Source organism: Coffea eugenioides, chromosome 8 (assembly GCF_003713205.1).
Source record: "Coffea eugenioides isolate CCC68of chromosome 8, Ceug_1.0, whole genome shotgun sequence".
In the NCBI taxonomy this organism is placed as follows: Eukaryota; Viridiplantae; Streptophyta; class Magnoliopsida; order Gentianales; family Rubiaceae; genus Coffea; species Coffea eugenioides.
The window spans coordinates 1,389,608-1,406,702 of record NC_040042.1 but is presented as its reverse complement, the minus strand read 5'-3'; the positions used below and the strand labels follow the sequence as shown (position 1 = coordinate 1,406,702).

Sequence of the window (17,095 nt, the reverse complement as noted above, 5' to 3'; positions counted from 1 at the left end):
GACAATTAATGAGGGTACAAAAGGAAAGTAGTGTATAGATTTAAACAATGAAAAACTTTTCTTAATTGGTGTGCAAAACCTTAAAAGTCAGTTATAAAAAAAGGGAGGGAGTACTATTTTACTACCAGTCCAGTGTCATGATCAACGGTAATATGTTCGACCACGTTGTCGTACCTTGTTCACCAACCTCCCCAGATTCAAATGTTCTTCTTGCTGTCACTATAGATGTCAGCTTTTCCAGTTTCCCTCGAAAAAAGAAACTGGATTCTCTCTCTCTCTCTCTCTTCTGTGTCCCAGAGGTAGAATGCGGTGCGGCTCAAAACCCCAACCTTTCAGAAAACCCCAGCAAGAAATCCATTACCCTCTAGTCTCTACCCCTAAACCGTGTTTAAACTAGAAGAATATTAAAGCAAGCACTACATTAATCACTCGTTAGCTCACAAGTCTTCTTTTTCTGCCGAACTCCTTTTTCTTTTCCTTTCTTTTTTGTTGTTCAGCTAGCCTCAGTCTCCTTATGCCCTTCATACTAATCCCTTTGAACAACAACCTGCATCTCTGTTTCTGGCAATGAGCTCCTGCTAAATCTCCATTGGTAAAGCATATATCGGCGCCTGCAGGTATGTTACGTTAACTATCCATGAAAGGGGTGCAAAAAACCAGTAAGAACAAAAGGAAAGAGAGAATCACTCAAGACATTAGTGATTATGTTTCGTTTTCCTTAGCTGTACTGTGCCTTTTTTGAAGTGCCCAAGCTGAAATGGTTTTTTCTCTGTGTTTTATGATGTGGGACGGTTTAGTTGGTAAACAAGTTTTAATTTTTATACGTTCTGATGCTGTCTGCTAGTAGTACTTTATTGTTTTTCAGGGCTTCGTTTGATTAATTCCTTTGGCATTAAGTGCGAAGTGGGCTCTTCCATTTTCTTTTGGGGAGTAATAATCTGCTCTTTTAAGATAAAAGTAAAGACTCGATTTTGAATAAAAACAGTTGCTTTTCAGAAAACATTCTAGTGAGATTTACATGCTGCTGATGAAGGAGGGCAAACATATGATTAATGTCTCAGCTATTTGGTAATTTCCGTGTTTGATCTGGTAGGGGAATAAATGGATGCCAATACTAAAGCTTCTAAGCAGAGTGGGGAAATCAGCATGGCAGAAAACAAGAAAACATCAGGTGAAGTGGTTGTGCTTATCTCTGGCGATGAAAAAGATCCTAAGAATCCACCTCCAGGTGCTTCACCGGTGAGAGCATCAGTTGATTCTCCTTCAGGTGCTCAAAGGGCCGTGCCTGTAAGTTTTTCTTCCCCTGAAGCTGCTGGGTATAGTCCAAGCGCCAATAAGCCTCCAAAAATTCCCACAACTGATACCCTCACTAGGAGAAAATCAATTGCCAGGTCTGTCTACTCGAAACCCAAATCAAGATTTGGTGAACAATCTGTCCCTGTTGATACTAACATGTTTGATGAGGATATTTCTATAATTCAAGAGCATGCTGAACCAAGTTGCAGTTCACCTTACAGAAATTTATCTAATCAGCCTTCACCTAATGATAAAATGGGTTCTAGTAATGCCAACACATTAAAAGAGACTATTAGGAATGTACCAATTACCCCCAAGACACCGTTGATGGCATCACCTGGTGGTTTTGGAGGAGCAGATGAGGATGAGGAGATTTATAAGAAAGTGAGTCTCCGGAACAAATTAAGATATCACAGAGTGAAAGTCAAGGTTTTGATTGAATGGTTTGTGTTTGCCTGCATTTTGGGATGTTTCGTAGCTAGCTTGACTGTTCATAAGCTGCGACAGTGGACAATTTGGGGGCTGGAGATTTGGAAATGGTGTGCTCTTGTAATGGTGACTGTTAGTGGCATGTTATTTACAAAGTGGCTTGTTCTTTTTGCTGTGCTGTTGATTGAGCTGGCCTTTTTGTTGAGAAAGAAGGTATTGTATTTTGTGTATGCTTTGCGGAAGAGTGTGCAGTTCTGTATGTGGTTGAGTTTGGTTCTTCTCACTTGGGTTCTGCTATTCAGGAGAGGCGTTGAGCGATCTCGCCTTGCCACAAAGATTTTGGATTACATTACTTGGACAATGGTAACTTTCCTCATAGGGGCATTCTTGTGGCTCTTGAAGAATCTGCTGCTAAAGATTTTGGCATCTTCTTTTCATGTTAATGCTTTCTTTGATAGGATTCAAGAATCAGTCTTCCATCAATACATTTTGCTAACACTATCTGGGCCTCCAGTTATGGAGTCGGCTCAAATGTTTGGCAGAAAAAATAGTACCGTCAGTCAATTTAGCTTCAGGAGAACAAAGGCAGGGAAAGATGGAAAGGAAAAGAAGGAAAAAGCAGTTATTGATATAAATAAGCTTCATCAGATGAAACGTGAAAAGGTCACAGCTTGGACCATGAAAATGTTAGTGGATGTCATATCTAATACAGGTCTAACAACCCTCTCTGGTACCCTTGGCGAAAGTGTTTATGATGGAGGAAATGAGCAATCCGACAAGGAAATTACTAATGAAGAGGAAGCAATTGCAGCAGCCTATCACGTTTTCAGAAATGTAGCTCAGCCTGGTTGCAGGTGAGAAATGCTCTTTTCTAGCTTTTACTTTCTATTCCTCTATCTATTGATTTTCACTTTGAAAATTTTTTGTCTTGGCAACTAATTGCTAGGAATGTTAATCCATGAAGGTACATTGATGAGATGGATCTAAGGAGATTCATGATTAAAGAAGAGGTGGATATTGTCTTACCAATGATCGACGTGGCTGAGACTGGACAGATTGACAGGAAAGCTCTGACACACTGGGTGGTACGTAGGACCTTTCTCAAACATTGCAGGAATAAATGCATTTTTTTTCCTGATTTATGATGAATCTTGGATTGGTTGGTACACTTGTTGATTAAAGAAAAATACTTTTTAAGTGTTGAATAGATAGTTCTACATATGGAGATTAAACTCTGGATGCAATCTGAATGTCATTTCAAATGCTCCACTCTTTTCCTACTGTCTTTCCAGCAACCATATGAAGCACAAATGCCTCTTTTCCTTGTTGTCCACTGATGTTCGCATTTGTCCTATTTAGCACACTGGAATTTATGGTCTGAGTTAATAAACAGTATCATAACATATCTCATTTGATAGTCTAAACAGAAAAAGGTCGAAAGAAGGCAATGGAAAGCAACTTAATTCATCCAACTACTTGAACCTGTCATACTAGTTGTGTAGTAAAACTTTTTCCTATTGTAATGATTGTTGAGGAAATCCCTTCTTCCCCCGCCCTCACTCGTGCTCACACATACAAAGACATGTTCTGACTTCTCTTTTTTCTGCATGCTGTACAGGTAAAAGTTTATAACGGTCGTAAAGCCTTGGCGCATGCTTTAAATGACACTAAAACTGCTGTGAAGCAGTTGGGCAAGCTTGTTACGGCAATCTTAATTATCATAATAATAATCATATGGCTTCTTTTAATGGAAATAGCGACGACCAAAGTGCTTGTCTTTCTGTCATCACAGCTTGTGTTGGTAGCTTTTATGTTTGGGAATACTTGCAAGACTATTTTTGAAGCTATTATATTTGTGTTTGTGATGCATCCTTTTGATGTTGGTGATCGCTGCGTAGTCGATGGTGTCCAGGTAACTTTGATGATCTGTTTAGCTTTCTCTGCTCATGAGCTCTTTATGAATGTTTTTCCTTACCTTAAACTCTTACAGATGGTAGTAGAGGAGATGAATATCTTAACAACTGTCTTTCTCCGCTTCGACAATGAAAAGATATACTATCCAAATTCTGTTTTGGCTTCCAAGCCAATCAGCAATTTTTATAGAAGCCCTGACATGGGTGATTCCCTTGAGTTCTCTATTGATTTCAAGACACCACTGGAATTGATAGGAACTCTAAAAGACAAAATAAAGAAGTGAGTTTGATATTGCCTTTTTGTTCACTTGCAGTACTTGTCAATTCATTATTTATTTAACATTATGCACCTTCATTTTGAAAAGTTCAGAATATTGTATTGCTTCTGGCTCTGCTTAGCAACTGGGCAGCCACAACTAGCTCTTCTTAAACTTTAGATTCTACTGAACAGCTCCCTTCATTTCATTATCCTGTTGAACTTGTATGATGCTTTATGTCAAAGCTGCAGTCAAATGCACAGTTATATTGAGAAGTAGAGAACAATTTCATGTTGTTGCCTTGTGCCAAATCTTGATATCTATAATAGATGTTGGGCAGGACGCATTGCAGTGTAAATTACTAAGTGCATTTCTGTGACAAAGGGAGAATAATGCTTAGCTTACTAAAAATGTTAGCCCTCCTATGGCATGAAAATCACATGACTGGATGCGTTTGGATGCTTTTGGGCCTGTGATGTTTGAATTCACAATCCTATATGTCCCACAGAAGCCTTAGAGCAGTTCTTTGATTTTCTTTTCATTAAGTGGCTGACAGTGCAGTTTTGCATTGTGCAATCCTAGACATATCCTTTACAGCAATTACACCAGTCACCATAAATGGTCATATAGTAGTTAGACATTTACTGTTAACAGTGCATAAAATCCTTCATCTGCTGTTAATTGTGGGAAGATATTGACTTAGCTCTTCCTAGAACACATCCAGCAGGCAATCATCAGGTTTTAAATTATGTTGCCTGAAGGTGCATGAAATGAATTCAGTTACATGCATACACCTCTACATGCTACTCGTATAATGCCCTTCTGCTGTTAAAGGAGGTATAGGATGCAATGAGGGGTTTCCCTGCTATTCCACCTCTCCTGTACTTAAATAATGCACCACAAAAAATATAAATGCCTTTTCCAGAGTGTTTTATTAAAAGAATGCAAGTTGGTCCCCTGAAACTTATGGTTTTCCTTTAGGGCTTTTACATGTTTACTCCAGCATGGTTATGTCTGTATCTGACCACCTTCTAAGCTTATATTTCTTCTATTTTTAGCATATGAGTTGTATTGGTGGAATGCATGAATAAGGGCCTCAAAGGTGTTTATGAACCACCTGTAATGAGCTGATCGTATGTTTTAAGCTAGATGCTGTTTTGAGCTGTTCAAGCTTGTACTGCTTAAGCTTAAAGATGCTGATCAAAAGCAGCAATTTAAGTATTTGTAGAAGCTGCCAAAGTTTTTGGAGATTATTACTAAGCGGCATTATATTGGACGTTTGGAAATTAGAGCGCATGCATCTAGGTTAGTCTGCTTCTGTTATTTGTGCACTAATCCTATTATTTTTTCTTGGGTGCTTAGGTATTTGGAGAAAAACCCGTCGTATTGGCATCCTAATCACAGTGTGGTGGTAAAGGAGATTGAGAATGTGAACAAGATAAAGATGGCTATTTTTTTTAACCATACAATGAACTTTCAGGATTATGGGGAGAAGAACAGGCGGAGATCTGAATTGGTTCTAGAGATTAAGAGAATTTTTGAGGAGCTAAAAATCAAATATGACCTCCTTCCGCAAGAAGTTCGCCTTGTTGAATCAAAATCAGTATAACAGGGAGCAGCAGATGAACTTATCATCTTTGTCAAAAATCAGTTTGTCTCTGACCTCCTGTTGGAAGGGAGCAGTTCACTTATAGGTGACATTTCCAGGGTAAACAGCAGTTCACTTTCATGTATTTCTGCTAGGGGCTGATTATACTTTCATGTTCTTCATTATGTTGCAGATACCTGTGGTTGAAGAAATGAGAAGCTTACTTTCTTGCTGTTAGTGGTCTTCAGTTGAGCTAAAAGCAATGTCGGAAGAGTTACTAAATTTTGAGGGATTAATGGCTTACCTGAAACTCAAGACATTTCTACTGGCACATTTATGTGACTAAATGGGAGGAGTAGAATTGTATTTCGAAACTAATCTATTGTTAGTAGCCTGCTATTGCAGTAGAATGATCTCATATAAAGCTTCTTGTGGAACCACGATTGGAAACTCCATGTTATACATGTTCCTAACTCAGAATGCTTCCAGTTTTAAGTCCCTGGAGTCTTGCTACGAGGTGGCAGCTGCTGCAGGCTAAGGCGTTCAACGATCTGGTTCGCTGCTTCTAAAGTGCCTAGCTAGTACCATCATCAGAGATTCAAATAAATCATGAGAGATTGGCATATGAGTCGAATCATATACTCAAAGGCTACAGCTCTTTGACTCTCTTTTGGCTATTCAAAAATCAAAGGACGTAGAGAGTTAAAAGAGAAGTACAATTCTTACCATTTCTATGGTTTATTAGCATATAAGTTTAGTAATTGGAAATGCAATGGCCACTGCTTAATTATCGTTTTGGGCTGTTTAAAGTGGAATTGTAGCAATACGAATGTCAATGTCACTCTCACTCGGGTGATTCTAACGAAGTAGAGCGCATCAGTTCTCACTTCTCACTTCTCACTTCTCACCAGGTTTTCCCAAGGGTGTAATTCGAGTGCTTCTTGTCGTATCAATCTTCTCTGAGGCTTGCGGCCCTGCAAGCTTAGATATGTTAAACCTTTTCTTCTGGACCTTGTGTGCAAGTAAGGATCCGAGGTGCCGGCGTGTAGTGCTGAGGCGCACTCCAATTCAGTACTTGCCACACAGCAAGAGTTTGGAGCAGGGCTTTCCCCCTGGTGTCACTTCAATGCTCAAGCTAGTGCTATTTTTGAGAAGGGCAAGTATATGAGAGTGGAGAGTGATTGTGTTATCCTTGGGAGAGCAAGATGAGAGGTATTTATGCTGATAAGATAGAGAGGAGCAGGGGGTAGGAGCTGTTGTTTGACTCCCTAATCCAAGGTAGCTTGGGGATATTAAGCTTAGGTTTAAACTTTAAACTTCTGGTTTGGAAGCGCTTGTCACATCAATCAAATCAAGTCCTCCTTTCGAGGTAGCATTTATGTTACGATTTGAAGGTTGAAATGATCTCGAGAAGTTTATTACTAGTTCATTAGAGCAAATCTATCTAGAGGGTCGACAGTTATCAAGTGGATCGGTAACTGAGATCGGCCATGGTTTCCACACCTTGCATTGGTATTTTGAAATGAAATTCTTAGGTTTATGGGGTAAATTCAGCTAATCTTGCTAGATGAGGTTCTAATGTTTCCTAATTAAGTCAGCTTAATTATGAATTCATTCATTTCAGTCCTTTGATTTTTGTTATATATCTAAGTTTAAAATTCTACTCTTATCTTTCCTCTACGTATGGTATAGGTACATCACTAAACTCATTTGCACCATTCGTCATGAGTTTCTAACGAGTATATAATGAGCTCAAAGAAGAGGAAAACCAATTGTGGCCCTCGTGGTGGTGGATGTAATGTTGTTTAAGAAATTCTTGTAGACCAAAATAACGTTAGAAATTCCTCATGGATAACCCTATCCTAAAGAGCTGAGTTGCCAAGTTACTACGTAGCCACTGCTATGACAGGTAAGCAGAAAATCTCAAATTTCCACCTCTCATTCCACTGACTCCAAGTCTTTATCGAGCTAGCCAGCCAGCCACTCAATACTCTTCTAAACAATATGACTTCTTCAAAATTTATACCACTCCCTTCAATTCTTGCAAAAGAGAAAGAAGAAAGAACAGAACAAGAAAAATGGCCTCAGTTTCAATGGCTATGCCCATGACCAATGCAAGCCAGAAGAGGCTGCAGCCGCCAACCTCTGATGCCTTCTTCAAGCCATTGCCAGTGAGGCCATCAAAGGCTGTATTCGTTCAGCCATCAAAGTCCAGTGCCAAGCTTCAAATTGAAGCTTCTTTGAAGGAAAAGGCCATCACTGGGCTAACTGCAGCTGCACTCACAGCTTCCATGGTGGTTCCTGATGTTGCTCAGGCAGCTGGTTCTGACCTCTCCCCATCTCTCAAGAACTTCTTGCTCAGCATTGCAGCTGGAGGGGTTGTCCTTGCTGCCCTGTTTGGGGCTGTTATTGGTGTTGCCAACTTCGATCCAGTCAAGCGAAGTTAGATAAAAGTATGTTATGGGATACTTGTCATGGTTCTTGATTTATCTATCTTCTTCTTCCTGTCCTAATTACCTTTTTTCGATTGATGTTATATGCTACTTGATTTTACTTCTTCCACATGAACTCGTCTGATGATCACGCACCACCTGTGTGCAATATTCAAGTAATCTGTGATGTTGATAACACAATCAAAACGCAAAGCATCAATTATTCCAACTTCTGGGTTCGAATTTTGGGAATATCTTTGTATTATATGGTTGTTGGCTCATTATTCATACATTTTTCTTGAAGTTAGATTGAAGTAGATTGATTGAAACAGAGTTTTTGGTACTATGTGGGACTTAAAATTTTGGTAGCAAATACTTTGCTTGACATGCAGAATTATGATAAAAGCACGCCTGTTATGCACCTTTAAAGCCACGATCCTTCAATCCATAATCATCACGCCTCATTCAGGCAGCTCTATAAAAGGCTCGAACACAGAGAGAAACATAATCACGCTTCAATGCGCTTCAACGTAACCCCAACCTGAAAGGCGTAAACCATGACTCTGCCTTAACATCACGCCTTCGTTCAAACATTTTGTAAGTCGTGAACTAGCCGAATTGAATCATTGTACAGTTTTCAAGAATCGAAGAGATAACCCGCTCATTGTTATGACAAGATTTTTTTTTCTTTTTGGGAAAAACAATCAAAAATTGATTGGCCCAGTGACAAAAAGCAATGCATTTCCTTTTACATAGATTGGCCTTCTAATAAATCTTCTTAGGACAAAAGGGTCGCACAGATTTTTGCTTGGAAAATAGGCCTGTGATCTAAGGAAGCAAGAAACTGAAAAGCTTAATGGAGAAATGCCCCTTGATATTTCAGCATTACATGAGATAATATTAAAGAAACAAATGTAGATCAGAGCCCTAGAACAACCACAAGTAGCCTAGCATATATACTATCTAATACCAAGAGCTTCTAACAATTGTTTAAGATTTCTCTTCTTTTTTTTTTTTTTCCTCTTTCCCTCCTTTGTTCACTGGAGAACTTTCAACTACTATTCCATCTTCTTGATCCTGCCTTTTGACTGTACAGCAGTTTTCCCCCCACCAAAAGGCCTGCCGCATCAATTTCGGTATGCTACCCCATGACCATGAATGAACCTTGCATCTTCTTCGGTATACACATGAGTCTCATTCTTCAATCTGAAACACCCCCCAAGAAAAAAAGAAAAAGATTTCATGTACTAAATGAAAAGAACTCTGGAAATTCATTTGTTCTTTGATTAGTTGGTCGGACTTACGTTTTGGCAACAGTTTTGTTCAAGATGGTGGAGGAGAAAAAGGAGGCACCACTCAAGTAGAGCAATTCTCCATCAATTCTTTCTGCCATCTTCTTGTCTATCTTCCCAGCATCAAGACAAAATGGTTGGTCTGAGGCCTGCAGAATCAATATAATTATGATATACCACCAGCAAGTCTGCAACTAATGATGTTGTAATTAGACTAATATATAGAGACAATCAAAGTTTAGATACTGACAATGACCCATCCCCAAGTATCAGCAAAAGATGGTACATGAGCTGTGTAGGCAAGAACATCTGCATAAAAATTATTATTATTGAGCTTAGTTGTCACCATAATTAAGAAAATCAAGTGGTAATTAGACCCAAATCTTGAATTATTAAGGAGGCAGGCTTACACTTGAACACTTGTTTAATGGTGTTGTAAATTGATGAGAAGACCTCCTTGTGAGTGAACACACCAGCTGGACCAGCCTATGGAGGGAGCAAAGGGTTTAATTGAATGATTAACGATGGTTAAAAGGAAAATGTGGTAAATTTTTTGCTTAATAAACATTTAAGCTTGCCCAAAAATAAATATTTAAGCTAAATTCAAGACTAATTACCTGAGTAACAAAGATGCCATTGTCACTGAGCTTAGGCTTGAGGATGTTTTCATAGAAAGATTTGGTATAGAGTTGATAGCAGGGGCCACCTTCAACTGGATCAGCCAAATCCCCCACTATGATATCAAACTTTTCCTTCCTCTCCTCCAATTCAGCTCTTTCAAGACATCAAAGATGATCATAATTTAGTTAGCTTCATTTGACAAATTCCATGCATGGGTTAATTTTTTTTTTTTTTTTGCTTGTGCAAGAATATAGGCTAAAATTATTTATCCTTGAGAAGAAAGACAGCAGGCTGGAGGGCCCAAAAACCGACATTGCCCTTTGGCCCAGCAAGACCCACCAACTACAAACCATGATGTTTACCAAACTTTTATTACATCAAATAGTACGTGTTAAGGTTTAAGGAAAACTGCTTAATTTTGTATTTTGTTTGGATAGAGGATTATTTGCCAGAATTTATTTGCTTACATCATCATTACAATTTTCAACACACTTTTTTATCTTTCCAATTACCTTTTTATCTCACATACATCACATTACAAAAAGTGTTACAGTAAAAATATCTCAAATAATTAACAATACAAACACAGAAGTTTACCATGATAGTGGAGTGACAGGTTGATGATTAAGTGAAAAGGGTCCCATCAAGGCAAGAAAAGTTAATTCTTAAAATTACAAAATTGTATATTTTTTTTTAAATTTTCCCTTAATTTGTTTTTAGGCCTCAACTATATGTTCATATAATTACATGAGATAATTGTATTATTTGTGCATTTGACAAACTTGATGATTTTTGAGTGATCCCATTTTAATATTATATAACTCGGTTCACAGTATATATATATATATATATATATATATACAAGTATATTCATAAGAAGCCTTACTTGGCATCATTGATGACTAAATGAAGCTTGTTGTTATGAAATGCATCATGATTTGCAGTCAGATACCTTCTGCAGAAATCAACAACCTCCTGCAAAAGACCCCCTCAAAATTAGTAGTATTCTCTGCTACCAAAGAGGAGCAAGTTACATATAATTATTTAGAGAGAGAGAGAGATGGATGCTTCTCTTGTTTGCTAGTTTCTTTTTGTTCCCTTTCAGTTTCTATTTCTTCCCTCACCTACGCGGTTTAAACCTAGTATGTGACTGTGTGTGTATAGTGTATACTTGGATTTGCTAATTTCTTCTTGACGACAACAGAGGATGCTTCTATGAATTTTCAACTGGCAAAGGAGATGGACAAAACCAAAATAATGGTCTTAGTGGTCTTAGTGGATAGATGGACCCCATCCACATAAAATGACATAGATGATGATGAATTTGTCCAGCTTCTGATTAGGGATTAGCCAGCTCGTTTCTTCTTGGTGCTATTATTACTTGCTAAAATCTACCAAAAAAAAAAGAAAGAGAGACATGCCATGTTTTGTGGTTTCTGTTGTATTCCAGCTAATTATGACAAGATAGTGGTCATAACTATTTACAATAATACATGCTAATTTCCTGCTTAAAAACATGTAAAATCCAGAGTCAAACATAAACAGCCCAATCACATACTAAGAGATTATCATCAATAGCAGTAAACTTTGAACATAGACACGTACGTATTTTACCTGATCAATGTCACACATCACCACTTTATCAATGGATTTGTGCCTCAGTGCTTCCCTTGCTGCGGACCCTTCACCACCCCCCATTATGAACACAGTCTTTGGGCTGCGTATGAACCACCAACTCAATTTCATTACCAACTTTTTATCATATGGATGGATAAAATCTTATATGATCTTTCTTTATGTGCATGTCTAATCTAATTGTCTATACCCACAACTACGTTTTCTTTTCTGAGTTGATAATTCTTTTTACTGCTTCAATTGTCAGTAGAATTCATGACTTCTTTGAACCATCTAATTATCTATCTTTGATAATTAAAGTTAACTCGAGCCTTTGCTCGCAATTGTGTATCTTTTGAAAGCAATATAGTTGAATATCGTTTCGACGAAAAAAAATTATCTATCTTTGACATGCAAAACCCTTCTGCAACTCAAATGGATACCCTTTAGTAATTACTTTTATTAGGTTTTCTTCATCGTGTATATCTCGAGGGAAAGTTTTTTTTTTTTGTGTGGGGATTGGTTGGGGGGGCAGTTGCAAGAATTTTTAATGAAAAGAGAGTCAAAGTCAGAGGGGTTAGATAGCAATAGGGGTTATAGGGGACGTGGAAAAGATTTGGCATGCATGCGTGATGTGATTAAGAAAAGAAATTATAGGGTTTAATAGTAGATTACTTTGGGTGACATAAGAGAGCTGGATGAATCAAACATTCATGATATATGAATTCATCCACTTCTGCACTCTGCATCTTCCCATCAATCACCAATACCTGTATACATAACATATTCAGCACAAAAGATGAGTGAAACTATGAATTTTATAGACACACACATATATATCTATATATCTGTTGAAAGCATTAAGAGAAATCTCAAGTACTTTGCCAAATTTCTTGGTGTCCAGAAGAGCAATGTCCTGGTATTCGCTAGTTCCCTTGTGCAGAACACTGCAGAAAGAGAGTGAAAGGTTCTAATAATATCAGACATTTTCAATTTGATGTTGAAAAAAAAAAAGGATCAACAAACATATGGGATTAGTTAAGACTTTGGAGTTTGGTCCACTTTTGTGTGTATGTGTGGGGTGGGGTGGGGTGAGGTGGGGGGGGAATTGACTTGTAAGCCTCTTTTAGAAGATCTATCCACGCAAATAGAGAAACATTTTTTCAGGTGATGAACAACTTTTTTTTTTTGGGTTAATGCATGCGATTTATCCAAGCACCAAAATAACATAAGTTTAATGCATGAGATCTATTGATGCAGACTATAAGAAGCAGTACAGAGTGCAGAAAGTATCGTAATTAAAAGGATCGACAATTTACATCACCAAAACACCACTGTGTTTGATAAGAAACTTTTGTAAAACGACCTAGTCCCTGTGGCCATTGAAGCTACCCTGATTTTTTCTTTGTGAATCAAATGAACTCCGACGAAAATAAAGAGAAAAAACGTCTTAGGAATTTTCCGTTCTTCACAAAGAAAGAAATGAAAGACAACAGAGAAAAGCTTAGAGAAACCAAAAGAAAAAAAAAGAAGCATAGACATTGATGACAGAGAATTTGTGCATGGTTCGAGTTCAAATTAAACTGAACCTGTTCAAAGCAAAAGACCATCTCAAGTCATCATCAATTTCTTCTTCAAACCAGGTGCCATCATTCTGGTGATGATTTGCCCCTCCATTGTCATCACAAGGTGTTGATCGGGTTGAGCTTCACAATGAACTTTGGAGAAACAATTGCAATCGAAAAACTCAACGGCTTCACCCATGATCACTTCTGTTGTTTTCTGAGATGAGTTTCTGTTCACTGGTAAGAAGTCAAGAAGTGAAGAAGAACAGAGGAAAAACTGTGAGAGAACTTTAACTAACAGACGAAAACAAAGAGAGATCACAAAATTTGGTAAGCCTCTCTGCCTTGCCCTCAATTAGCCAGTGGAAAAGAGTTGCGAGGATATTGAATGTGCCAAATGCTACACCTTTTTATAGCATCCAAGTAAGAAAGATTTTAGGCTCCCATGCCCATGCCAACCATAATTATTTCTATATACACACTCACGGATTTTCCGCAGCCAAAAAAAAAAAAAATCCCTTACACAATGTATAATTATTTGTTTATTGCCTGAAAAAACGAATACACAATTATGAAGCGTTGGCACGGGCCAATTTGACGACAGACCTAACCAGGTGGCGCAGACACTTAAAATTCGTGAATGCATGAGACCGAATAATGCATTGGTACGATTTACACCATCACGGTTGAAACTTTTGTGAATTGCATTATTAGCATGGCCAAAAGTACCATCAACATCAATCTTGAATTTTGTATTTCTTGTTTTTGTGTGTGTATGTATTTTTTTTTTTTTTTGGGTCATGTCTCGAGTTCACTATTTGGACTGTCACGTCCAAATGAAAATCGATTTTACCTTCGTCTTCACTTCTTACGGATATAAATTTCTTGAGTTGTATGTATAGATACACATAATTAAACTGAACCGAACCGTGAGATATTAAATAAATGCTCAGAACTCGTGAGACTTGACTCGAGACGAACTCGTGAGACTTGAACCCAAGATATCTTAGATCATCTGAAAACGGAAAAATATTATATGAATAGAGCTTAACGAGTCTTGCAGTCCCTTCTATATTAAGATAAAAATATTTTTTTTAAAAAAAACTATTCAAAAAAAAAGAAAAAAGAGGAGGGTTGACCCCGGACGCACAAGTGTTGCCATGTGAGTTAATTGAGTTTGATTTTGTGGGGTGATGATAATCGGATGGAAGGGGGAGTACTAAGAAGTGGGTGCGTGACGAAGCATATTGGGATAGCATGCGCATTATTTTATGTCCAAATTATTTAGGGGAAGAAGGAAGTACTCTTCTATTATAATTTTTCCATTCTTCTTGTGTGTTTTTTTTTTTTTTTTTTTTTCGGGTGGAGCGCATGGCTTTATAGGGCCCCGCTTTTGTACACGCGGACTAAAAGAGCCGCACGTCCATGACATAACGTACCATGGACATGGACCCAAGATCAAACTATCGTATAAGATCGACAATCCTAAACAGATAGGGCTTTTCTAATTGTTTCATGTTTGGAAGGAAAAGGGATATCTAAGATTGGTGGTGCATACATTTGGATTGATACAAAGCAAATGCTGAAATTGCACTTGACTCACTACTCTTCTTTATTATGGTTAGTCAAACTTATGAAGTATTCACATCTAATTAAAGAGTGTCTCAGCATGAATATTCTATTTTTTTTTTTTTTTACATTAGAGTAAGATATCCCACGGACATGATATAAATAATATTTGGCTTCACTTTAAATTTTGATCACTGACAACCAATATAAGTGTAGATGATAATGCTTTTATACAATGTTGATTTGCATGAATCGGTCTAAGATGTGTTGATTCATTGTAGTATGTGTTGCAATTACAGTATGTGCTTTTGGGTCAGTATTTTGGAAAGAAACTGGGCACAGTCGGCTGGTTCGACCGATTGAACTGCAAATCGGTCGCCACATCGATTCGATTCTCTATTAGATATCGAAAGTTAATTTAACCAATCAAACTTGATTAAGAATCGGTTGAACTGATCAAAACCACTAAAAACCTAATTAGTGAATCGGTTCACTCATCATCCCCAGATGGATAGACCGCGAATCAGAAATTCATTCGGTTCGCTCATCCGTCCGAATTTAAAAACATTACTCTGGATCTCTCAACGACTGTTCTAAGAAAAAGGAAATATATAAACACTCACAGCAAAAGAAATTAGATGTCAATTTGGCTGTCCTTACAGAATAATATTAAGTTAATTGAAAGTTGAAATAGAGATAGGGACATCAACATATATGCCACACAAAGTAATAAAAATTTGTAAGGTATTCCATCAAGGCCTTGATTAAGTCTTCCCTCATCCCATCCTTAATTTGTTCCTCAAATTTGGGTCTCAAACTTGTGAAGGTAGTGATGATAACAACAATCTACACAATGTCACCTTATCTACACCACCACATTTATGGAATTAAACTAGTAGCACCAAAGCCTTGGATATATGCAAGCATTACAAAGCCCCATTGCCTAATAACTTTAGCAGGTAGTAAAAGACATGCATACGTGGAATGAAAGGGGATTCTTTTAGTAGAATTGAAGAAATAGGCGTGCTAATGCATTTCAAGGCCACAGACGGCAGCCGGCAAGGCGGCAATTTTTTGAGGTGGGGGGATCTGCGGGGTCCGCCCAGCCTCAAGGGGGAGGAGGCTGGCCAAATTAGGACAAAGGAAAGAAAGAGAGAAAATAGTGTTTTTATTGGTAGCAGTAGTGTTGGTGTAGATATTGGTGTGTTTGTCTCGAGCGTGCGGTGATTCCACTAAGTAAAAATTGTGGAGTGCCCACTCTCTCAAGTCTCACCCTCACTCCTAACCCCCCCAATATGTTCTCCTCATCCATCATAGCTTCCCCCATTGTCCCCATCTATTTTTGGCTGCCTTCTTATGGTGCTAAAATCTTGCAAAATGCCTATACTGCCATTCAATTCTTGTTTGAGCAAGAAGATATATTGGGTTTGGAAAGTGGGATTTGGGACCCCGTCCGAATTGTGCTTGTGGTGAGTTTGGGACCTCATCCAACAGGATATTTTGGCACACTTCAACACTTTGAACTAATTTTAGAATTCACGCAAAAAAAAAAAAAAAGAAGAGTTCCTCACTTTTAACAGAAACAGAATTGTCAACGAGGTTGCACTGAGTTCGTATGTTCTTAGAATCGACAGATTTTGAACCAAAATATAGAGTTAGAATCGAAAATTTTACTGTAGCAGAGTTTTTAAAGTAATATTGGGATATTTTTAGAAAATATTTTAGAATATTTAAGAGTAGTAGAGTTTTTAAAATATATTTTGGGATATTTTTTAAATATTAAAAAAATTTAGACTATTTTTTAGAGTACCTTTTAAAAATTTTATAGTATTTGAAAAACTCCTTGATCCAAACAGAGCTGTCAACGAGGTTGGATTGGTTCCATCTAAGTTCAAAGAAAGAAATTAGTACCGAGTTCGTATGTTTTTAGAATCGACAGATTTTGAACCAAAATATAGAGTTTAGCTAACTATGAGTTTGGACTCGATTCGAAATAAGTCAGAAATCCCAATGTTTTTATGAGATAAATATATGCCTAACATCGTGAATCTGATCGACCGTCCTAAGAAAAAGAGAGTGACAATGTTCGTCTAATGGTTGTTGCAATACTATCTTGAAAGGAAAATAAAGGAGAAAAGTTTAAATTCTGTAAGTTCGACTCAGCCGTTGATTGGATCAATGAGGTTAAATATTCGACCATTGAAAGTTGAAAATTTGCGAGGAATATACAACGAAGTCAAGTTGATTCAACGATCGAATTTGTTGCTCCTAACCAAGTTTGAACACTTAGTCAAGCACTCAGTTCTGACAATAAAGCATTCAGTTCTGACAATAACCCAATTAGACCCTGGACAAGTTCTAGATTGGTGATGGAATCCAAGTTTGCCAACATTAATTCAGTTAAAAGGGTGATACTGAATCTAGGTCAAGAATTACTTTTGCCCGCTTGAACTATCCCACCTCCCATTGTAACTTGATGGCTGCTGTTAAATTTGCAGATTAAAACATATTATTGTCAT

The 17,095-nt window shown here is 37.7% G+C and overlaps 3 protein-coding genes across 4 annotated transcripts; 2 read left to right on the top strand and 1 right to left on the bottom strand.

The window, feature by feature from the left end:
• Positions 1–299: 299 nt before the first annotated feature.
• On the top strand, positions 300–6,376 carry LOC113779169 (mechanosensitive ion channel protein 10-like). Of its 2 annotated transcripts, XR_003469447.1 has the most exons (7): positions 300–617; positions 1,094–2,579; positions 2,690–2,810; positions 3,344–3,637; positions 3,716–3,918; positions 5,258–5,589; positions 5,677–6,376. XR_003469447.1 is itself a non-coding variant. In XM_027324659.1 (6 exons), exons 2-6 carry the CDS (start codon positions 1,102–1,104, stop codon positions 5,502–5,504), a joined length of 2,343 nt encoding a protein of 780 aa, XP_027180460.1. In that variant the 5' UTR covers positions 300–617; positions 1,094–1,101; the 3' UTR covers positions 5,505–6,376. The 2 variants fall into 2 exon arrangements, 1 of the variants encoding a protein (XP_027180460.1); XM_027324659.1 differs by having other exon boundaries at positions 5,258–6,376.
• A 1,128-nt stretch (positions 6,377–7,504) lies between these two features.
• On the top strand, positions 7,505–8,167 carry LOC113779590. Its single transcript, XM_027325221.1, has one exon. The coding sequence runs from the start codon at positions 7,562–7,564 to the stop codon at positions 7,928–7,930; it is 369 nt and encodes a 122-aa protein (XP_027181022.1). The 5' UTR covers positions 7,505–7,561; the 3' UTR covers positions 7,931–8,167.
• Positions 8,168–8,760: 593 nt separating this feature from the next.
• On the bottom strand, positions 8,761–15,912 carry LOC113779401 (thermospermine synthase ACAULIS5-like). Its single transcript, XM_027324971.1, has 11 exons — positions 15,863–15,912; positions 13,032–13,148; positions 12,323–12,389; positions 12,118–12,212; positions 11,443–11,545; positions 10,715–10,803; positions 9,825–9,981; positions 9,618–9,693; positions 9,458–9,516; positions 9,220–9,356; positions 8,761–9,121 (listed from the first exon to the last, which is right to left on the bottom strand). Exons 1-11 carry the CDS (start codon positions 15,910–15,912, stop codon positions 9,043–9,045), a joined length of 1,029 nt encoding a protein of 342 aa, XP_027180772.1. The 3' UTR covers positions 8,761–9,042.
• Between the last annotated feature and the right edge of the window lie 1,183 nt (positions 15,913–17,095).

Coding starts and splice junctions, on each gene's coding strand:
- LOC113779590 (XM_027325221.1), top strand. CDS start 7,562: ATGGCCTCAGTTTCAATGGCTATGCCCATGACCAATGCAAGCCAGAAG.
- LOC113779169 (XM_027324659.1), top strand. CDS start 1,102: ATGGATGCCAATACTAAAGCTTCTAAGCAGAGTGGGGAAATCAGCATG. Junction 3,638..3,715: donor GCGTAGTCGATGGTGTCCAG/GTAACTTTGATG, acceptor AAACTCTTACAG/ATGGTAGTAGAGGAGATGAA. Junction 3,919..5,257: donor CTAAAAGACAAAATAAAGAA/GTGAGTTTGATA, acceptor TTGGGTGCTTAG/GTATTTGGAGAAAAACCCGT.
- LOC113779401 (XM_027324971.1), bottom strand. CDS start 15,912: ATGGGGACAATGGGGGAAGCTATGATGGATGAGGAGAACATATTGGGG. Junction 12,390..13,031: donor TGGTCTTTTGCTTTGAACAG/GTTCAGTTTAAT, acceptor CTCTTTCTGCAG/TGTTCTGCACAAGGGAACTA. Junction 11,546..12,117: donor GCTCTCTTATGTCACCCAAA/GTAATCTACTAT, acceptor GTTCATACGCAG/CCCAAAGACTGTGTTCATAA.